We start from the raw sequence: 20,063 nt of genomic DNA, 5'->3' as shown, positions 1-20,063 counted from the left end.
AAACATTCCTCGCTTGGTTCCCAAAATTCTGCCACCGCCTTAACAGAATGTCATAGCTCGTTAAGGGTCAGGAAGGGCATAGAAAATGTTTACGTAGCTACAGTGAGCGAGCGAACCAACCTGGACCTTGTATGTTAATAGCGTGGCGTGCAGTAGCAGGTTCTGATTATAGTTCTGTCGAGACTCTGTAGGTTTGTTGGCGCATGCCGTGGGACACTTCCAGATTTTTGTTTCTAAAACAGCGCTCTGTTCTCCTAGGAATCCATATCCAGAGTTCTTTCCACACATGATTCGGGTGAAGATTCTGGTTGATATATGTGTAGTGAACTACAGCCCAAAGACGATGGGAAACGCGCCTCCACCTGAGCCCCATACGGCCACTCTTGCTTTGCTGGAGGAATTGGTTAGAGCACTAGCAAAACAGGGAAATTGGCCCATTTGAATAAAATATGACGCATTGAGCTGTCTATTTCTTGCGTGATTGCCTGCATTTTACTTTCTTCGTAAATATACTCTATCGTCCAGAATACGGCATATGGCTGGAGCGACCTAATCGTAATGCTGGATAGATGTATAGCCCTGTTGTGGAGCAGCCATGACTGCACCAGTACTTGCAGACGTAGAGCAACATTTTATAATAACACCTTCCAAGGTTCCATATGTAGAAAGAGACCCCTTATGAAGCTTGTTGTATTGATGGCGTTTCCTTCTCAGGCTAAACATTATCAATTCATTGGGAAGAGTACATCGTGTTCAAGATTCTAGACTGCGACCTAAGGTTCTCTACTGTTTACCCGAGTTTGTTCTTTCTAAAGTAGATGTCTAATGGCTAGCGAGGTAGAAAAGTAACCAGTTTATATAGCTGTTCGGGAATGTGGTAAAGAAGCGCGTCAATTGTCTATTTCACATGCTTGTTGTTATTGATGGCTGATTCAAAATATGCTCCATGATGCGAATTACGAAATCTGTATATTGCCATCATATGGGTGTGTAGATGTATGACGCTGACGTTGAGCGCGCGTCAATGCCAGAGTGGTTGCTCCCTTGATTTTGTTAGACGAGATTCCCTTCTTCTAGGTAGTATCATTGACTATTTAAGAATCACCGCCCCCTGTCATATATTTTTGGAAGATAGTTCACTATTGCATTGCACTCCCGTCTTCCACTGTAGAGCGCATACTCTCACGAAACACCATGGGCCGTTTGGTGGAACAGGGGATCGTGCATCCATACTATTCATTCATCCTCCTCATTATATTTCTGTTGTGTGTCAGCTACATTATTGGTGTAGTGAAGGCTATTGTGTCTCCGTTATCGCGCATACCAGGTCCATGGTATGCCCCCTTAACTACCTTACACCTGAACTACGCCTTCGCAACAGGAAAAATATGGAAGATTGTCGAGAAAGGACATCAGGAATACGGATCCATCATGCGCCTGGGCCCACGCCAAGTCTGGGTGTCTGATATGGAAGCGATGCGGACAATCCTGATCACAGCAGACCTGCCAAAGGTCACGATGTATGCGGAAATATCCAGGGACCGCTCGAGCCCTGGACTATTCGGCGAAATGTTGGTCTAACTTGAATCTCATTTGAACTAGAAGCAACTAATTCGTCCCTGCTACTCGGCACGATCCTCATAAGCGACTGAAGCGGTTTCTCTCGCCGGCTTTTACGGTCTCTTACGTAGATAAACTCGAACCGCTTTTCACGGAATGCCTCAAGGACCTTATTGTGAAATACAGCGATGCTTTTTCGTCTCGGAGATTTGAAACCTTCACGCAACCCGCAACGATGGACTTGATGGATGATCTTCATAGTCTGGCACTAGATATGTAAGTAGCTTTTCGATCTTGGGACAAAGACTGATTGCTATCTGCAGAATGGGAGAATGCTCCTTTGGCAGAGGATTTGGATACACAAATCCTCAAAAAGAGACGACCTTCGGCATTGATGAGAAAATTTGGAGTGGAATACCCTCAGCAATCTTCAAAGGAATGGCGCAGCGTTATCAGGTTTGAAGAACGCACTATGTAACTGTGAACCAGACTGCTAAGCGGCTTATAGATGGTCTACTTCAAACGTTTATTGAGAAAGATTGGCGTTGATATCAAGTTTGATTGGCCTGATAGCATGATTGCAGTGAGTCGATTTGGATGAATAGAAAGCGAGCTGCGAATTGACTGTCATTGTCAGGCTATCAAAGCGATTATTGATGAAAGAACAACACATTCAGAAAAATCTCGGCCCAGATCTCCTACAGCATCTGATAGATGAAGGAGAAAAGCCAGATAGCGGAATGAAGATGGTGCCGAGAGATGTCATTGATCAGATGTCCGAGGTTCTCCTTGCTGGATCCGAGACCACCTCAGGCACCATCGGTTGTTTCTTCTTGGAGGTCTTGCGAAATCCTCAAGTAAAAGCCAGACTTTTGGAAGCTCTCCCTGTGCTTCTACCGAACGATTCAATTATTACCAGCAAAGCAGTCCGGACCGACTCTCAATATGAGTATCTTGAGGCGTGCATCAAAGAGACACTTCGGTTGCACCCTATAGCATCAGAGATGGGCCGCAGGACATTGAACCAATCAATCGAGCTGATTGGATTCTCCATACCTCCCCATACTTTTGTCTGTGCCTCTTACCGGGATCTCCATCGAAATCCGGCTTACTGGCCTGATCCGCTCCGTTTCTGGCCCGAGAGATGGTTGCAAAACCGGCCACCTGATGTTCCACCTCCCAAATATGTCCCAGGTATTTGATAGTAGCGGGATACGGAGAACTGATCAAGCGGTTCGCGACAGTTTAACTGCTTATTATCCATTTTCTGCTGGAAAGCATTCTTGCATTGGTAAAAAGTAAGCTGCAACGTTCCTGCAAAGTTCCTGCAAACCGCTTCGCGACCGGATTTCCCGAGATCTCCTGTTCTAGGTTGGCTTATGTGTATGCCACAGTTTTGCATGGGCGGAGATTCGAATGGTGACCGCGAATCTGCTTAGTCGATTCGAGTTCATCGAGGTGCCAGCACAGGACATCGACTACAGACAGTACATCACAATGCAATTTGCAAATGGCTCGTGGAAGGCTTTTCTCAAACCGCGATATGAATCGCGAGCCGAATTCTTTACCATATAGGAAAGGACTCCGTGCCGATGGGCTAAACAGCTGCTATCTCTTATATCGGGTCGCGATCAAAAGTACATTATTTCTTTCTGATCTATCTAATGTGTCTGGTTTATTTCTGCAAAAGTCACTACAGGACTATATATCTTGGCTTGCTCATCATATTAACGACACAACAAGCCCATATATCAGTTCGCAGATTCTCGCACATCTTAGTTGAGAATTTCCCCATGTCTAGTACCCCCTAGTAGCAAAAAGGGGTTATGCACTGCCCTCTCTGTAGAGTACTTGGCTGTTCAGTGTTCAATGTATTTATGCAAAGTAAGGATGAGATAATCATGCACAGGTGGGATTACATAATTTTATACAACATCTCAACCTCAAGTTCCGATTCAAATCAACATGTTTTGATCCACACAGATACTATCTTTTCTTCATCCCCCCTAACCATGTCCAACGAGTCAATTAACAGCCCTGCGGACTCCCACATAGACCATGCGGCTGCGATAAATTACTGGAGCGAAGTACCTGCCACCATCAATGGCATCCTTGGTGGCTTCCCGCAGATCTCTCGCATCGACCTGCGCGGGTCCAAGAATTTCCTCGCAAAAGTGCGCCGCTTGATCCCCAACTGCACAACGACCGAGAAGCTCAAGCTAGGTGTTGATTGCGGGGCGGGTATCGGCCGCGTGACGGAAGGCTTTCTCAGCCAGGTGTGCGAGGTTGTCGACGCCGTGGAGCCGGTTGAAAAATTCGCCTCGACTCTTAAAGACAGCCTCAGAGAAAGCGATGCCCTAGGAGACGTCTATGTTGTGGGTCTGGAGAATTGGAGCATCGAGAAGAAATACAACTTAATCTGGGCACAGTGGTGTCTTGGCCACCTTACCGATGCTCAACTGGTTGAGTTCCTTATCAAGTGTCGCGCAGCCCTGGCGGACCTTGGAATCATGGTGGTCAAGGAGAATCTCTCTACCGATTTATCTGGCAATGATATCTACGATGATGTCGACAGCAGTGTGACACGAACCGATGAAAAGTTCAAGGCCCTATTCAAGGCAGCGGGGATGAATGTGATCGCGACAGAATTACAAGCCGGGTTTCCGAAACATTTAAACCTCTTGCCCGTGAGATCTTATGCATTACGGCCGATGGCTTGATTATTTTTTCCAATAAGCCGAGCGACTGTGATATGTTCACAATGAGATGGGTGGAAGTATGGAGATATGGGTTGGGGTGCGATCATGTATCTATCGGTGATCACTGATTCCAAGTTCTAGGGAAGCCCCAGGATCAGAACCATTTTCATACAGAAAAGCTATCCTACAACAAAGGAATAAATACAAACAAATCAAGCCTTCGGTATCGAGTCATCATCCCAATCCCACAGGGGATCACCTTTGGCGTCTGGGGATGGTTGGATGGACAAGGTCTCCAGAAGTTGAGGATCCACAAACTCTCCCTCCATGTTCTCATTCGTACGACGTGGCATGTCAGGATGAAGTCTGACGGACTCTGTTTCTTCGCGTGGCTCCTGACCAGCCGGAGAAAATTGCGGGAAACAATCAATATTCACAGATGTTAACTCAGCGATTGGGTTATTGGGATCCATCATAACCCAGTAATCGACGATAGCCCTGAGGACCGTCAGATCCGTAGGCGTTAGGTCTTCCATTGGGGGGTTCTCCCGAAGGAAAATATTGCTGTATCGTGGACAGCGGTTGCGGAAGAATCGTAACACGGTTGCCTATCAATTAGTATCAGGATCGTGGTATCTGAAAGTTTGGCTCACTATCATATTGGCCTGGTCCCAGAATTCCGAGATGCGGTCCAGGTATTGAAAAGCGTTGTCGAGGTATCTCAAGGACTGTTGGCTTGCTGATGGATCATTGCCGTAGAGGTGCAATGCATGAACTGTCTCAGCCACCAAAATGCTGTAACTGTAAAATGATGGGACGGGCATAGATCCAGCTGCCTGCGCATCAATTAACACCTGGGCCAGAGAGCATGCGTGTGCAAAGCAGGTATGCCGTGCATCCCGCATCCATTTTGTCGATTCCTCGTGGTTCATTCTAGAGGTTAGACTTCCCAGGAGAAAGGGGTGCTTGAGGATGCAGAACGAAAGATGGTATAGACATCTCGAGAGTACAAGGTGAGTGCTTGCCATGCTGTGTAAGTCGGACCCAGCGTTTCTCTCGGTCATTTCATTGAGGCGCTCTAATTTGTACTGAAATGCCGTATACTGGGGGTCGAACAGCCCCAACGAGTCCTCCCTCATCATGTACCTGGCAATCTCCCCAAGCACAGAGGAGAATGCTACTGTGGTAGCAAATACGCCTGGTTGGAGGGTTGGGTCTTCGAGTTGCTCACTAAGCAAGCCTTTTAACGTAAGTGGGTGGTGATGGGTTGGCAGATTTAGGAGGCAGTCGGCATCGTTGATTGCAGGAGGCCGATGAAACGAGCAGCAGATGAACCTGTCCAGGAGATATACCGACCAGAAGAGGTTTCGACGTTCATCTCGTTCAGCGTAGGGAAGACGGCTGTCCGGCTCCAGCATCATTCGTAGATCTTGACTGATGCGCACAGCCATTCCGACCTTCACCCACGCGGCTCGTTGTCGGCCCGCTGGAAGCATCGATCTTAGCAAATCTCCAGCGACGATCAGAGAAGATGGACAAACCAGTAGCATCAATGATTGCTAGCAATGTGAGTGTCTGGATTACCGAGATGTCGTCCTGGCCGAGTCCAGCCAGGGACATGACCAGCTCCCAAGAACATGCCGCATAGCTGTCAATGGTCTTTTGCTTTCTGTCCCTCCATTGAGAACGAGATGAATAGCGCACCGCCGATGCAATGATGGCGAGACGCAAGTGGTCGGGGAGTTTGTGGGACTGCAATTTTTGCTGGAATGTGCCGGGGTGGAAGAGGCAGTATGGTTTATTGTGGCAATGGAGAAAAAAGATGGAGCAAGCCTCCTGAAAGACCTCACTTGCTATGATAGGAGAGCTTTACGATATGTCGGTTAGGATACAGCATCATGGGGGAGATTTTACTACTTACTCTTGTCGTCGAGAAGCGTGCGACATACTCCTTGCACTAGTCCCCAGCGATTCGGGGTATTTTTTTCCTTCAATTGTACTACTAGTACCATTAATTAGTCATGTATGCTGCACAGATTGGAGATGCCGAGAATACCTCTACAGCCTCGGACTGCGGCGGAGGACGATCGCTTTGACCCCTGCCATCGCTATGGCGCAGAGAAGAGAGAGACAAGACACACAACACGAGAGGGGGAATGCAAACAGCAAACAGGGGTCCCCATGTTTGTCCATGTTTGTGGGGTTGATCGGCCCGTATTCAGCCGAGGCGGATCCCCGCCGGAGCGCCCACCTATTCTACACCCACTACCTCTCCGTACTTGTCCGTGTATATCTACTGGCCCTGGACTGATCATCGGAGAGAGAATACTCGTGGATGTTGTCCTTCGAGTGATGCCCTAGTTGACGTCTATTCCAAGTATGTCCTGACCTGGGAGCCAGTGTTTGCGTGGGTTCCAGTTTCGACGGCTTGGCGTGTGCAAGCAATATATCTCCTCCGTGGAATGCTAGTGAAACGCGCAGGACTCTAGTTCGATTGATCCTAGCTAAAACCCCCTTAGGCGTATACCAAGAAAACTACTCGGCGGAGAAATACACCCCCGTTAGCCACCAAGAATGATGCCATCCCGCAGGAAATTGTGCGCAGGGTGCCTGGTCTCGCTGCAATCTACCCCGAGGGTTGTTGTCGCAATTGACAACCGGCGTATTTAATGTTGCCCTCCGCTCAGTTGCCTCAGATGCTACAGCACGTCGTGTCAAGGAGCACCAGTGCTCTAGTACCAGGTATTCCTTCACACAATGGTGACCTGGTTTGGGTGCAACACCATCTCACTGTCCTTCCTGTGGATGGTGCTGGCCCTCTTGGCAGGCGAAGCACTATCGCGACCCAACTCAAAAGATCCATCGGACACGGTCAAGGTCAAATGGCTTGAAGGCGCCCCCGGTTTCCACGCAGGAACAACATTCGGGCTTCCGTGGCCTCAGGGGAAATATCACTTGAACGACACCCGCTTTACCATATCGGACGCGAATGGCGACATCCCTCTGCAAACGTGGGCAACCGGATACTGGCGAGATGGCTCGGTCAAATGGACCGCACATGCAATCCCTGCACTTGACACCATCGCGACGGAATATGCTGTCGAAGCCTGGAGGTCCTCACATGCCCCCACTGCATCTGCAGGCCTGTCAGTGCAGAATGGAGGAGACCAAGTAACAGTCGACACCGGCAAGATCAAAGTCGCCTTTCCTAAGAACGGAAACAGTATCATCGACTCCATCACAACGTCGAGCGGAAAGGTGGTCGGGGAAGCGGGCAAGCTGGTGCTCCACACCCAGTCTAGCATACCAGATGACACCATATCCAAGGCCAATGGCTCGAGTTTCCAAAGCCGCATTGATAATATCACAGTCGCCGAGGAGTCGTCGGTTCGCGCCCTGGTTACAGTCAGTGGTAACCACCAAGTTGTCGCGGGCGAAGACCACGATGACTGGCTACGGTTCACCTTGCGTTTTTACCTCTACGCCAACTCCGATACCATCAGGGTAATCCACAGCATTGTCTTTGATGGGAAACCCGACCAAGACTTTATTACAGGACTGGGAATCCAGTTCCAGGTTCCCCTCGGTGAAGAACAATTGTACGATCGCCACGTGAGAATCCGTGGCGTGGGTGATGGTTTCCTCCACGAAGCTGTTCAAGGCGTGACTGGCCTCCGTCGCGATCCGGGAGAGGAAGTACGAACCGCCCAGTTTAGCGGGCAGAAAACGCCAAACATCACCACCTGGGATGAGAGGGTTTCTTCCAGAATGCAGTGGATTCCCGTGTGGAATGATTACCGTCTGAGCCAGTTGTCTCCGGATGGATTCACCCTTAAGAAGAGGACCAAGTCTGGCCAGGGGTGGGTCAATATCCCCGGTGGTACGCGGTCTGGCGGACTGGTGTACCTGGGCGGCGCCACTCAGGGCGGACTTTCCCTCGGGCTCCGTGATTTCTGGAAGAGATATCCAACGGGCTTTGACGTCTCCGGAGCAGGCTCGGAAAAGGGACAGATTACCCTCTGGTTATACAGTTCTGAAGCAGAACCGTTGGATCTAAGACCATATCATGATGGGATGGGACAGGATACGTACGAAAAGCAACTTGATGCCCTGCAGATCACCTACGAAGACTACGCGCCCAGTTTTGACACCCCTTACGGAATTGCCAGATCAAGCGAAATCTTCATTCGCGCCTACGAACAGACCCCTTCTGCAGACGACTTAACTCTTCAGGGTAGGAGCATGGATGAGCCGCCCGTGCTGATCGCGGATCCTAATTATCTCAAGTCAACCAAGGCATTAGGATCCTACTGGGGACTCCCGGATACGTCTAATGAAAAAGCCGCGACGATCGAGAGCCACCTCGATTTCCTGACGAAGTTCTACCAGGACCAAGTTGATTATCGCCGTTGGTACGGATTCTTGGACTACGGTGATATCATGCACACCTACGACGAGGATAGACATGTTTGGAGGTACGACATCGGCGGCTATGCCTGGGACAACTCCGAACTGTCGCCAGACCTGTTTCTCTGGCAATATTTCCTTCGCACTGGTCGGTCAGACGTTTACCGATTTGCCGAAGCACTAACCCGCCACACTGGTGAGGTAGACGTGTATCACATTGGCGATTGGAAAGGGCTTGGTACGCGGCACGGAGTTCAGCATTACGGAGACAGCGCCAAACAGGTGCGCATCACGCAACCACAATATCGCAAATACTTCTATTACCTCAGTGGCGGAGACGAACGTGTGGGCGAGCTCCTACAAGAAGCCCTGGACACAGACAAAACATACGGAACTCTCGACCCTCAGAGAAAGGTCCGCGAGGATGGCTGGACCCCGAAACCAGGTCAACCCGCCGCAATCTCTCTCGGCACCGACTGGGCCGGCCTGGCGGGTGGATGGCTGATTGAATGGGAACGTCGGGGCCCACGCTGGCAGGAAGCCCGGATGAAGTTGACGCGCACGGCGCAAGGCATCGCCGGTCTTAAGAATGGGTTCGTCACCGGTTCGGGGCTATACTCCAGCACCAATGGATCACTTCTTCCTCCACCAACTGATCCCAGTAACAGGGGGGTCGTGTCCATCTCTCATCTCAACGCGGTGTTTGGCCTTCCTGAGGTCATGTCCGAACTGCTGGAGTACTGGGGCAAAGATGCACCCCAAGGGCTCAAAGACGCATGGTTGGATTATTGTTACTACTATGGAGCGCCGGCAGAAGAGCAGAAGGCGCGGTATGGGGAAGCTTTCAGCGGTATATCACTCGTCCAGGGCCATTCTCGCCTGACAGCGTACGACGCAAGTCAGCGCGGGAATGCCACTGTCGCCCAACGGGCCTGGGAGGAGTTCACCGGTAGTGCTGATGGCTCCGATGACCTGACGGAAGATGACCCCTGGACGGCGGAGCGGGTGAACGGAAGTGCCGTTCTGATTCCGGTGGATGAGGCCACTTGGGTCTCTACAAACGCCATGGCGCAGTACGGGCTCGCTGCGATCCAGAATTTGGCGCTCGTCGGGGATGCCTTGCAAAACTCGTAATAGTCTTCCACGATTAGGTGAACGGCGGTATCAGACAGAGCTCCTGACCTCATGAAGGAGCAAGGGCCCTGGTGGTCAACGTAGACTATCTAGAGAGAATATCATCATGTCCTTAGAGCCTGTTGCGCAGCCCACTCGGTAGCGCCTCTTCTCGCACTATCCTCGCCAACTTCACCGAATATACCAACACCGAGTCGTGCGGGAAAATACATGCGCTGATGCCTCTCCAGAGATTGGATGGTGGGAGAGCAGGAACAACAGGATCTGGCGACGTGCGGTTCAAAGTCTTTTGCGCAGCGCTACGTCGTCATCCTGGAGGAATTCCGCAAGGAGGCTCTGGGGCCACTACAACGGAAAGACTCCACAAAGGAGTCCAACGACCCGCTGCTGACCAAAGCGGAAAGGCACACACGGGAGGACACGGGCCGACTGATGTGCCTCCTCTAACGGAAGACAGTGTGACGCAGGATATATCGACAGGGATCGGACAGACGATCGTACTAACCGCTGACGCATGGATGGACAGTTTTCTCAGAGTCCAGATCGTACGTTGCAAAATTAACCTGATGGGGTGACTAAGATTGTTTGGCTTCCACAAGGCTTGGAGAGTCTGGAAGTTGATTTTCAAATGATGGTGATAGTATCTGACATTGATCGCGCATACTTCGTACATGGGGTATATAGAGATGCAGCGATTACTGCATCGACAACTGATCCAACGCGTTGATCAGACTTTCCAACCCTTGGGCGCGATATCCGGGGCCGGACCCGTTTTGCTGGATTGCATCATCCGGAATATGTTGAACCACATAGTCCGCGGCCAGGGACGACACATCTCGAGCAGTCCAGAGATTTCGATCGAGCTGATAGAAGATCTGGAGGACCTTGGGCGGGATCAGGCGTGCATCCATGTTGGCGTTCTTGAAAACTAATTCAATGGTGCGCAAGAAGGCCATGCACAATCGACCCCACCCAAGACTCATATACCAGAGGCCAACGACACAGCTTTCTAGGACCAAGTTCCATTTTGGTCGATTTGAACGCAATTGTGAGATCGAATGGATACCAGCAACGCAGAAATAGTGGAGCATGACTATGGGTATAGACTTCCATCCATGGTGCTGCTTGAACAACAGTATGAGAGATCCCAGGGTATCCATAGAATGCAACTTGATTTCGACGGGCGAAAACTGAGCCCGGGTGGCGGGTTCGGGTTTTGACGGATCAGAATGGAGATTGAAAATGTCGCATAAAGATACAACGGAAACGTGGTAGTACATACTAGAAGGGTCAGCACGTTCGCTGAAACTTCCCCGGGGGGGGGGGGGTTTCTCACTGCAGGCAAATAATATGAGGACAAGGGGTTTCCTTCGGCAGAAGGACAGTCGGTAGGTTCTCTCGCCAGGAGACGAGACGTTGATAGAGTGTCGAGCCATATACCCAGTCATCTTCCTCTATCGCGGAGTAGGGGAACTTGCGGGAGAACAGGGCAATCTTGTGAACTATTTCAACCAGATCACTCCGAGCGCACGCCGACGTGAAGGTTAAGGACGGGTATATTGGCCCGGCGAAGGGGTAAGGGATCCAGTTCGCGTCATTGTCTAGAAGGTGCGTCTCGCCTGGGCTGAATCGAACGGATGGCGGTTCGAGCCACACTGGCCCTTTCCTATAAACTTGAGCGGCGAGTCTAATTGGTGAGCATGCGCATACAAATGGGGTAGCGGGCGGACATACGCTTGAATGTCGAAAAAGGCCCAGGCGACAATGGTCTGACAGCGGTGGATGGGATCAACCAGGTTGGTATTTCCAGTAGCGAAATAACCAGCTCCGTCACGGTCTAACCCAAACTGCTGAGCCAGTTCCGCACCGTGGAGGATGTAGCGGGTCCCAATTCGGTCGATGCCGAAGGTACAACAGAGTAACCCAATCAAGATGCTCCCTTGCGCGGTTGGCAGACAGGCATCCGTCTTCTCCAGTTCCCACAGTCGCTGAATCGCATCATATAACTGTTTCCCAAGCACCTTTTCCTCCCGCCGGTTGGTGATCTGGCCAAGGTCGTACGATATGCTCTAGATTGGTTAGATCCGCACCTTGCTCGGGGTAATGGGGAGGTACCACGCCGAAGAAAAGAAGAACATGGACTAAGAGAGGCGAACAGAACCGACGGCCCCCGGTTTCCAGATCGTGCAAGAACATGTCCTGATCCACCAGATGCCATACAGGGTTTTCCCAGGCAAAGTACAGGGAGAGGAGGTGGCTAGCAGTGTCATTATCCACAAAAGAGGTCCAGTTCTGGATCTGACTGGTCTGGAATGATGGCTTGGAGCATAACGGTTGAAAGCCGGTGGTATCAGTCGAAGCCAAATGCATTCGACGCAGAGAAATCCCCGGTCTGGCGGGTGGGAGATGCTGATCGAGGAGGGAGCGCGACACCAGGAGCGAGGCAAAGATCTCTGGGGACGTTTGAAAGTGTTTCTAGTTTACCATCATTGATTAGCGCCCTCCGGTGCAATTCGGGGACTCGCACCGAAAAGATATCCTCGATGGAGTGGAGATTATCGGCGCGACTCTTGGCGAGGATTTCGGCGAGGAGGGCCTCGTATGCGTGGATTTTGGATCGCGCGGCCTCGAGCTCCCAGTCCTTGCGTTCGCGCTTCGACCAGGTCCAGGTGCATTCACTTCCTGTGAGGCTACACTGCCGACAGACGGGCATGTGTCCGTCACATTTGGTCTTGCGATCTCGACAGGGGACGCAAGCGCGGAGTGTCCTCTGACGTTGGACCTTATCCTTGCGATTCTCCAGGCGCGGGATCGCCACTTTGGGTGCAGTTCTCTCGGATGGTGATGCAGAGGACGGCGATAAGGATGTCGCTGGAGTTACCGAGGGTGCGATAGGGACTGGCGGTGGTGGAATCATCCTCGAGCGCCTCCGGTCCTCGACAAAGGACGGCGTCGAAGAGGAAGCAGACATGATTGCTTCAATGGAAGGGGAGGGAGAAGACGAGAAGATGTAGACATCTTCCCGTGAGGCTCCGCCTGTCAATGAACAGCCATGGATGAGAGGTGGCGACAGGACTTGGAGAAGACGGCGAGAGAGAGAGAGGAATGGAAGTCCCAAAAGGGAAAGTGGGCTTAGTCACCCCCGCCAAGCATTCTGGCCCAGTCTCACAGGGTCTGACAGGTATGACGTCTTTAGTGATGTTCTCGAATCCATCCTATTCAACACTGTATCTATATGCCTCATCTTCGGAGTCAATGAGATAGATATCTACTTTGGACTCGGGTTAGATATACCTTCCGTCCCTGACGTGGTCTTATATTTCAGACGATAGGTAATATGCAGCAACGATGATCTCTCCGGCAAAAACTCCGTCGTCCTGACGATCTCTAGGTTTCTCCGCCAAAAGCGTGCTGTTGACGCATTCTCCCGTCCGATGAATACGCATTCCAGGCGATCATGAATCTATCCGATACTGCTGCGTTCGTGCATGCCGACTTTCAGCAACGATCGTCGCCGTGAAACACCAAGGCCCCAGGATCTGCCATGCCAAGCATCTCCGTCGCGTCTCACTATCGCCATCTGTGACGGCCTGTGGTGGAATTATATTCCGCCCTGCGGATTATCTCTCTGCGATATGATTCTAATCGGGGAAGATTTTTTGGGGTATAAGACGGGCCATGAACCATGAGCACCGTCCTGGTTCTTCCCTCTGGTCGGCTTCATCCTCCCTTACCTCCATTCGTTACAAGAAGACTGCAGGTTCAGTCGTCCATTTTCTACCTTATTCTCTTTTTAGGCCAGCATGACACTCATTCGCACAGTTCTCATGGCGGCCGCCTTGCTAGGCGCGTCGGCGCACGCCCAAGGTGTTGTAGGGAAGCCGTTCGGCTTTGCCGCGGGCACCACCGGTGGTGGGAACGCCGCTCCAGCCGCTCCCAGTGACATCAAAGAACTGGCCCAGTGGCTGTCGGATGATACGCCTCGCGTTATCCTGATCGACAAGGAGTTTGATTTCACCGGGAGTGAAGGCACCTGTGCCGACTGCGCCTGCTGCGTCCCCAGCTCCAACACCTGTGGCAGCTCCGGTCAGAATGCCATTGAGACCTCCTTTGGCTGGTGCGGCAGCTCTCCCAATGTCACTTGCACCTATGACAAGGCGGGAACCAAAGGCATGGATGTCGGCTCGGACAAGTCCATTGTTGGTGTGGGCAGCGCTGGTGTCATCCGCGGGAAGGGTCTTCGTCTGACGGGCGGTGCGAGCAACGTGATCATCCAGAACATCCACATCACCGATATCAACCCTGAATACATCTGGGGTGGCGACGCCATCTCGTTGGATGGTACTGACAAGATCTGGATTGACCACGTCAAGATCTCTCTGGTCGGTCGTCAAATGTTCGTGACAGGCTACGAGTCGAGTATGTATACGTAAATACATCCCTTGTCCTTTCCGTCGCAATGCTAACATCTGCATAGGTGGGTCAGTGACGATCTCGAATAGCGAGTTCGATGGCCGCACCAGTTGGTCGGCATCTTGCGATGGCCACCATTACTGGACCCTGTACGTTCCCTCCCAGGCAAAGAATTTCCCTTCTAATGTTGAATATTGGACAGCCTCGGCTTGGGCAAGAACGAGCAAATCACCTTTGCCCGCAACTACATCCATCATACATCGGGTCGCTCCCCCAAGCTTGGAGAGAGCAGCTACTGGCACTCTTACAACAATTACTGGTCCGACAACAGCGGTCATGCGTTTGATGTTGAGTCCGCCGGCAAGTCGCTCATCGAAGGAAATGTCTTCTCCAACGTCAAAACCCCGCTCACGAAGGAGAATCTCGATGGCGTCTTCGCCGTCAGCGCGGATGATGAATCTACCTGCTCGGGGTCCCTGGGTCGTTCCTGTATCCCCAACGTTCTCACCAGCTCTGGGGAGCTGTCGTCGGCTGGTGACGGGGTTTTCTCGGGCTGGCTGTCGGACGAGGGCGACCTCACCTTGATGCCGGCCTCTCAGGTGGCTTCCTACGTCAAGGCTCACGCTGGTGTTGGTAAGCTCGGTGCCGGTGACTACTCCAGCTCGGCGATCCCCTCTTCTACCCCAGCTCCCTCCTCTTCGGCTCTTGCCAAGCGCCACGGCGGACACGACAGACATGGTCTCGGCCATATTCCTCACTTGACAGAGGGGGGTCCCGGGGCATGGCATACTCCTGGCCCGGCCCCTTCCTGGTCGTGGAGAACTATTGGGGTCAGGTCCACCGCTCTGCCCACCCCTTCTCCGAGCAGCTCCAGCTGTGCGATCGGAAAGCCCACGGCAGGTCCCCCTCGCTTCCCTATCTTTGGGGATCTGGGTATTTTCTAGACAGGCAGTGCGAGATTTCTTGGGCAGTTCGATCAAATTCGTCACTTAGATGAGCCCGTGGGGGGCTGTTGTATGACTTCGTCCGACATACGGAATTGTCATTCTATGTAGTATACAATTTTTATTGCTGCCTCGGCTGTCACTCTTTCTTTCTCACTGAGGTAGCTCGCATATATTGAACACTTATTTATTTTCCCTCTATTTTCTTTCTTCTTTTCCTTTGTCCCCTCTTACTCAACCCTTGAACCAAGGATCCATATCCATGCTTCTCCGCTCGCAGCTCATGTGGTCGTCATAATGCGACGGCACGCAGACATCCATGGCCCGAGTATTACAGAGAGTGAGATCCTCCCTTTCGAGGCTTAAGTTCTACTTATAAAATGGCCGTCTTCATCGGTTTTTCCCCCTGGCTATTACGGTCGGAAAACGCCGAGACCCCTTATAGGCAAAAAGGCACAGGACCTACATAACTACTTTAGTTACTTGGAACTCAGCCATCCGGATCGCCCGGATGAGGCGTTCCCACCCTCAGCACGAGTCAGCCACCTCGCCCGCGCGGGGATGTTCCATCAGGGGAAATCATCGACACGAATAGTCTCGGAATTATTCTGACCAGTTCCCGCCTGACGCAGCGTCATCGGGTCGTATTCTGACGGTCAAGAAGCCCAAGACGGCTTGTCATTGCTTGTCCCATCTCCACCACCCCCAACGGCCGATCTGTCTCTCACTGGCTGCGTCAGACATCCCCGTGGCTGTTCCACGGGCGCTCTGGCGTCTCCCCATGGGGTCCGATTCGGGAAATCGGATGGCGGAGTTTGTGTCGTCCAGTAGTAGGCTGTACCCGTCCATGGATCCTACGCCTTATCTAGCTCTCTCCGCCTCGCTGCAACGCCGTCGATGCGTGAGCGCCAACATGGGCGCCGATGACGGCATAGGAAGCGCATCCCTGCCCATCACTGACTCTGCTATTGCTTGTTCTATCCCCGGTTCTCCTGTCTGTATGCGGATGGTACGACAGCCGGATTGGGTCTCCATGGGCAAACGATGTATCTGATCACCCTCCTTCGCCCGTAGCAGCTGATACCGCACCAACGTACATCCTAGGCGGGGAAGTCTCATTCGGTCATAGACACTCACTGGATCCACTGTAGTCGGGAGCCTCTTACGGAGTAGGGTAAGGATGAGGTCGTATCCTGGTCGTAATATAAACCACAAGGATCTCCTTCAGCCGGGTTTCTCCACGCCAGAGACCTTCGTCTGTGTGCTTACGGCCTCTATCCCCAGAGAATTATGCCCTCTGCCCCCAATCGACAGTCCTACCAGAAAGCTAGAAAACGTCAGAATCTTTCTATCATCTGATCTCCCTCGTCGCTCATCAAAATGTCTAAAGAAGACAGCAGCCCCAATGAAAAGATCGACAGTGAGAATGGGTCCCCGGGCACCTACGAACATGCGGAAGCCCCCAGACGGCGGAGCAGCATCTATGATATCGAAGGACGTCCGCCCAACCGGTTGAATGCTGTCTTCGAGAACCCATTGGCGGGCATCCCGAAAGATAAACTGTTTCAGGATGTCGATGCCTTCTGTTCAAAATACAACTTGGACGAGTATCGAGACACCTTCCGGAAGGGCGCCTTGGTGTCTCAGGATCCCCACGCCGCCCAGAGCTTGCCGGAACTGGAGGTCTGGGAGAAAGAGGCACTCCAGCGTGAGCATACTCACAAGTGGTCTCAGCCCTTTCCCCTCTACTTTATGGCAACAATGTGCTCTCTCGCAGCTGCTGTGCAGGGAATGGATGAGACGGTTAACAACGGAGCGCAGGCTATCTATCTCAAGGTATTTGCTGTTTCCCTCCCCAACCTCTTTACAATTTTTAACATCAGCAGCAACTAGGAATAAAAGCCGATCGCTTCTCGCCCCAGATGCAAGACTATATCACAGGACTAGTTGTGGGCGCCCCCTACCTGGCCTGTGCCATTCTGGGCTGTTGGCTCACTGAACCGATGAACCGTTACTTTGCCCGGCGCGGAACAATCTTCATCTCGTGCTTTATTGCAGCTGTCGCATCTGTGTGGGAAGGTGTTTGCAACTCCTGGGTCAATCTCTTCCTCGCCCGCTTCGTGCTAGGTCTGGGTATCGGATCCAAGTCTTCTACTGTACCGGTCTATGCGGCGGAGTGTTCTCCAGCTCCTATTCGTGGTGCCTTGGTCATGATGTGGCAAATGTGGACGGCGTTTGGTATCATGCTAGGGAATATCATGGGCGTGGCCTTTATGGGCCTGTCCGATGACCTCTCGTGGCGGTTGATGCTCGGCTCGACGGTCGTCCTGCCTCTCATTGTCTGCGCGCAGGTCTATTTCTGCCCGGAATCCCCCCGTTGGCTCATCGAGCACAACAAGATCGACAAGGCCTTCCGGGCATTTCGCACACTGCGTCCGACTGACCTACAGGCGGCCCGTGATCTCTACTATGCATATGTCGGTGTCCAGCTAGAAAAAGAGGTCAACAAGGGAAAGAATTTCTTTACCATGTTCGTGGAGCTTTTTACCATTCCGCGGAATGCTCGGGCAACTTTGGCCAGCTGGATTGTTATGTTTTTGCAGCAGGTAGTTCGCCCATTCATACTGGATGCCATTCTACTGACCGAGCGCAGTTCTGTGGCGTCAACGTCATTGCGTACTATTCCACAACCATCTTCACTGAGTCCGGCTACTCCATTCAACAGGCCCTGCTAGTATCCATGGGGACCGGAATCCTCAACTGGGTCTTCGCTCTTCCGGCTTTCTTCACCATCGATACCTGGGGTCGACGGAATCTACTTCTCTTTACGTTCCCCTTCCTGGCGATTTGTCTTTTCTGGTCCGGGTTCTCCTTCTGGATCGAACCGGATGTTCCAGACAGCAAGGCTCGAGTGGCGATGGTGACAACAGGAATGTATCTGTTCGAAGTATTCTATTCCCCCGGTGAAGGTCCGGTACCATTCACCTACTCGGCCGAAGCATTCCCGTTGCATGTACGTGAAGTCGGTATGTCGTGGGCCACCGCCACCACGTGGTGCTTCAACTTCATCCTCTCGTTTACTTGGCCCATGCTACTCCGCGCATTCAAGCCACAGGGAGCCTTTGGGTGGTATGCCGCTTGGTGTATCATTGGCTGGTTCCTCGTACTGCTTTTTGTTCCTGAAACCAAGTGTGAGTTTACTCCTCTCCCGTACTTCTGGCTCTGTTACTGACGTCTCCAGCTCTCACCCTGGAAGAACTAGACCAGGTGTTTTCGGTTCCCACCCGGAAGCATGCAGCATATCAGATCAGGAATGCCATCTGGCACTTCCGCGTCTGGATCCTCCGGCAGAAGCTGGAGCCTATGCCTAAGCTGTACGAGGGAACTGAACACCTTGCTACTGAATCCAAGTCATGAGGGTCTGGGGCACCTCTGGGTAAGTGATAAGACTGTGTGGTAATAATAGTGTGGTGGAGAATTTTGTGAAGTCAGTGCTCAGGTAGTCACCGCATCATACAGGGATGTTATGCATGCAGGTTTAAGTAATGTTGCGTTTCTCGTGCTAAATTGTTCTATTGTTGGCTCTTCAACTCCATATTCCGTAGATCCAGATGATCAGGTCGGATACCAGTTCATCCTTCACCAATAGAGCAACCCCATTCACGCAATTAGGGCATTCAACTCCACAGAGCCAACAGACAGGATCCCCATTACCTCGACCCTATCTCAATCGCTCCCCCTATAACAGCGGGAAATCATTATTGTGGAAAACGTAACGAATGGGTTTGTTTGCTCGAAAGTTTCAGTATTCAATACACTTCGAGTGTAGAAGCTCAAAAGATTGCAATGGCTTGCGGTGGGACTACCAACTCCTCCCTTTACGTGGAGAGGAGCACTAGTCACCATAAAGGTCCATCGCTGGTGCTTCTCACACTCCCGGCTCCAGCCTTCGAGGTCCCACATCTCCCCCAGGGGCGTCCCCCACCATACCAAGGCCCAGTCATGCAAGGTCCATTTAGAATCCCGTTGAGGGGGCCAGGCTTCAAAGGCGACAGTATCCCCAACCAATGCGGCAAAGTGCTGGTCATACAGCCAACGTACAGTCTCCTCTGACGCTTCCACACCAATCAATTGATGATTACCAAAGGTGCCTTTCTTTCGCTCCTCATCCGAGGCCTGGTTGTGCCACCGGATGAACCCCGTTCGGATCATCAGAATGTCCCCTTGTCTCGGTACGCTACCTTGGTTCTTCATTATTGCAATGATATCTAAACCTTTGATTTCATATCTGGTAACGGAATTCGGGGAGGATCCGTCTCGTTTCTCATAGAACCGGACCTGTGTTGTATGAGCAAATTGAAGGGGTATTAGCTGAGGCATATGCATACCATGTCAACCAAGAGTCCTCTTCCAACAATCCCTCCTCTCTCACACCGGTCTGGTTCCATTAGTGTTTGTCTGGCCCCAGCCTAGAAGATTATATTGCACGCTTACTATGCGTCCCATTCCTGTCTGATACCAAGGACTCTTCGAATGTTAACCCGTTATAGAAGACTTGGCTTGTTTGACAAGCATGCTGTGCAGAAGCTGTCAGTGCCCAGTACGGCCGGTCAATCACGCACATACATGTCTCAGACTATCCCACTGGGATGCACTCTGCGTGTTGATATGAATCTCATCATCAAGCCCGTAAGCGCCAAGACTCGGAATGCGGAGATGGTGGCTATAGATGTCCTTCAATGGTCATCTTCGGGTGGCTACCTTCGTACTCTGCGTATTTTTGAACATGTTATGATGACAATATGCATTTCCAGTTGCAATCCAGCCCATTGCAGGAGACCCCTGCAGCCTAGCCATCGATTTGGAATTGTCTCTTGCATTCTGCACGGAGCATTATTGCCTTTCA

At 51.7% G+C, this 20,063-nt stretch overlaps 7 protein-coding genes across 7 annotated transcripts; 5 read left to right on the top strand and 2 right to left on the bottom strand.

Annotated features, from left to right (window-relative positions):
• Nucleotides 1-1,194: 1,194 nt before the first annotated feature.
• On the top strand, nt 1,195-3,135 carry ATEG_00955 (cytochrome P450; the record flags this gene model as incomplete). Its single annotated transcript, XM_001211041.1, has 7 exons — nt 1,195-1,520; nt 1,747-1,836; nt 1,884-2,016; nt 2,069-2,143; nt 2,238-2,754; nt 2,792-2,858; nt 2,955-3,135. 7 exons carry the CDS (start codon nt 1,195-1,197, stop codon nt 3,133-3,135), a joined length of 1,389 nt encoding a protein of 462 aa, XP_001211041.1.
• Nucleotides 3,136-3,572: 437 nt separating this feature from the next.
• Nucleotides 3,573-4,280, top strand: ATEG_00954 (N-terminal protein methyltransferase; the record flags this gene model as incomplete). The annotated part of the gene is made up of 1 exon (XM_001211040.1): nt 3,573-4,280. One exon carries the CDS (start codon nt 3,573-3,575, stop codon nt 4,278-4,280), a length of 708 nt encoding a protein of 235 aa, XP_001211040.1.
• A 191-nt stretch (nt 4,281-4,471) lies between these two features.
• Nucleotides 4,472-6,452, bottom strand: ATEG_00953 (fungal specific transcription factor domain-containing protein; the record flags this gene model as incomplete). Its single annotated transcript, XM_001211039.1, has 5 exons — nt 4,472-4,867; nt 4,913-5,745; nt 5,801-6,112; nt 6,181-6,261; nt 6,401-6,452. The coding sequence occupies 5 exons, from the start codon at nt 6,450-6,452 to the stop codon at nt 4,472-4,474; spliced, it is 1,674 nt and encodes a 557-aa protein (XP_001211039.1).
• Nucleotides 6,453-7,016: 564 nt separating this feature from the next.
• On the top strand, nt 7,017-9,800 carry ATEG_00952 (polysaccharide lyase family 26 protein; the record flags this gene model as incomplete). Its single annotated transcript, XM_001211038.1, has 1 exon — nt 7,017-9,800. One exon carries the CDS (start codon nt 7,017-7,019, stop codon nt 9,798-9,800), a length of 2,784 nt encoding a protein of 927 aa, XP_001211038.1.
• A 695-nt stretch (nt 9,801-10,495) lies between these two features.
• On the bottom strand, nt 10,496-12,771 carry ATEG_00951 (putative C6 transcription factor; the record flags this gene model as incomplete). Its single annotated transcript, XM_001211037.1, has 5 exons — nt 10,496-11,081; nt 11,137-11,487; nt 11,535-11,869; nt 12,021-12,275; nt 12,328-12,771. The coding sequence occupies 5 exons, from the start codon at nt 12,769-12,771 to the stop codon at nt 10,496-10,498; spliced, it is 1,971 nt and encodes a 656-aa protein (XP_001211037.1).
• An 832-nt stretch (nt 12,772-13,603) lies between these two features.
• ATEG_00950 (polysaccharide lyase family 1 protein) lies at nt 13,604-15,157 on the top strand (the record flags this gene model as incomplete). The annotated part of the gene is made up of 3 exons (XM_001211036.1): nt 13,604-14,219; nt 14,278-14,362; nt 14,416-15,157. The coding sequence occupies 3 exons, from the start codon at nt 13,604-13,606 to the stop codon at nt 15,155-15,157; spliced, it is 1,443 nt and encodes a 480-aa protein (XP_001211036.1).
• Nucleotides 15,158-16,537: 1,380 nt separating this feature from the next.
• ATEG_00949 (sugar porter family MFS transporter) lies at nt 16,538-18,574 on the top strand (the record flags this gene model as incomplete). Its single annotated transcript, XM_001211035.1, has 4 exons — nt 16,538-16,993; nt 17,044-17,763; nt 17,811-18,348; nt 18,399-18,574. The coding sequence occupies 4 exons, from the start codon at nt 16,538-16,540 to the stop codon at nt 18,572-18,574; spliced, it is 1,890 nt and encodes a 629-aa protein (XP_001211035.1).
• Between the last annotated feature and the right edge of the window lie 1,489 nt (nt 18,575-20,063).

Source organism: Aspergillus terreus, genomic scaffold (genome assembly GCF_000149615.1).
Source record: "Aspergillus terreus NIH2624 scaffold_1 genomic scaffold, whole genome shotgun sequence".
NCBI lineage: Eukaryota > Fungi > Ascomycota > Eurotiomycetes > Eurotiales > Aspergillaceae > Aspergillus > Aspergillus terreus.
Note: the sequence above shows the minus strand (reverse complement) of the source record. Positions and strands in the feature narration are given on the sequence as shown.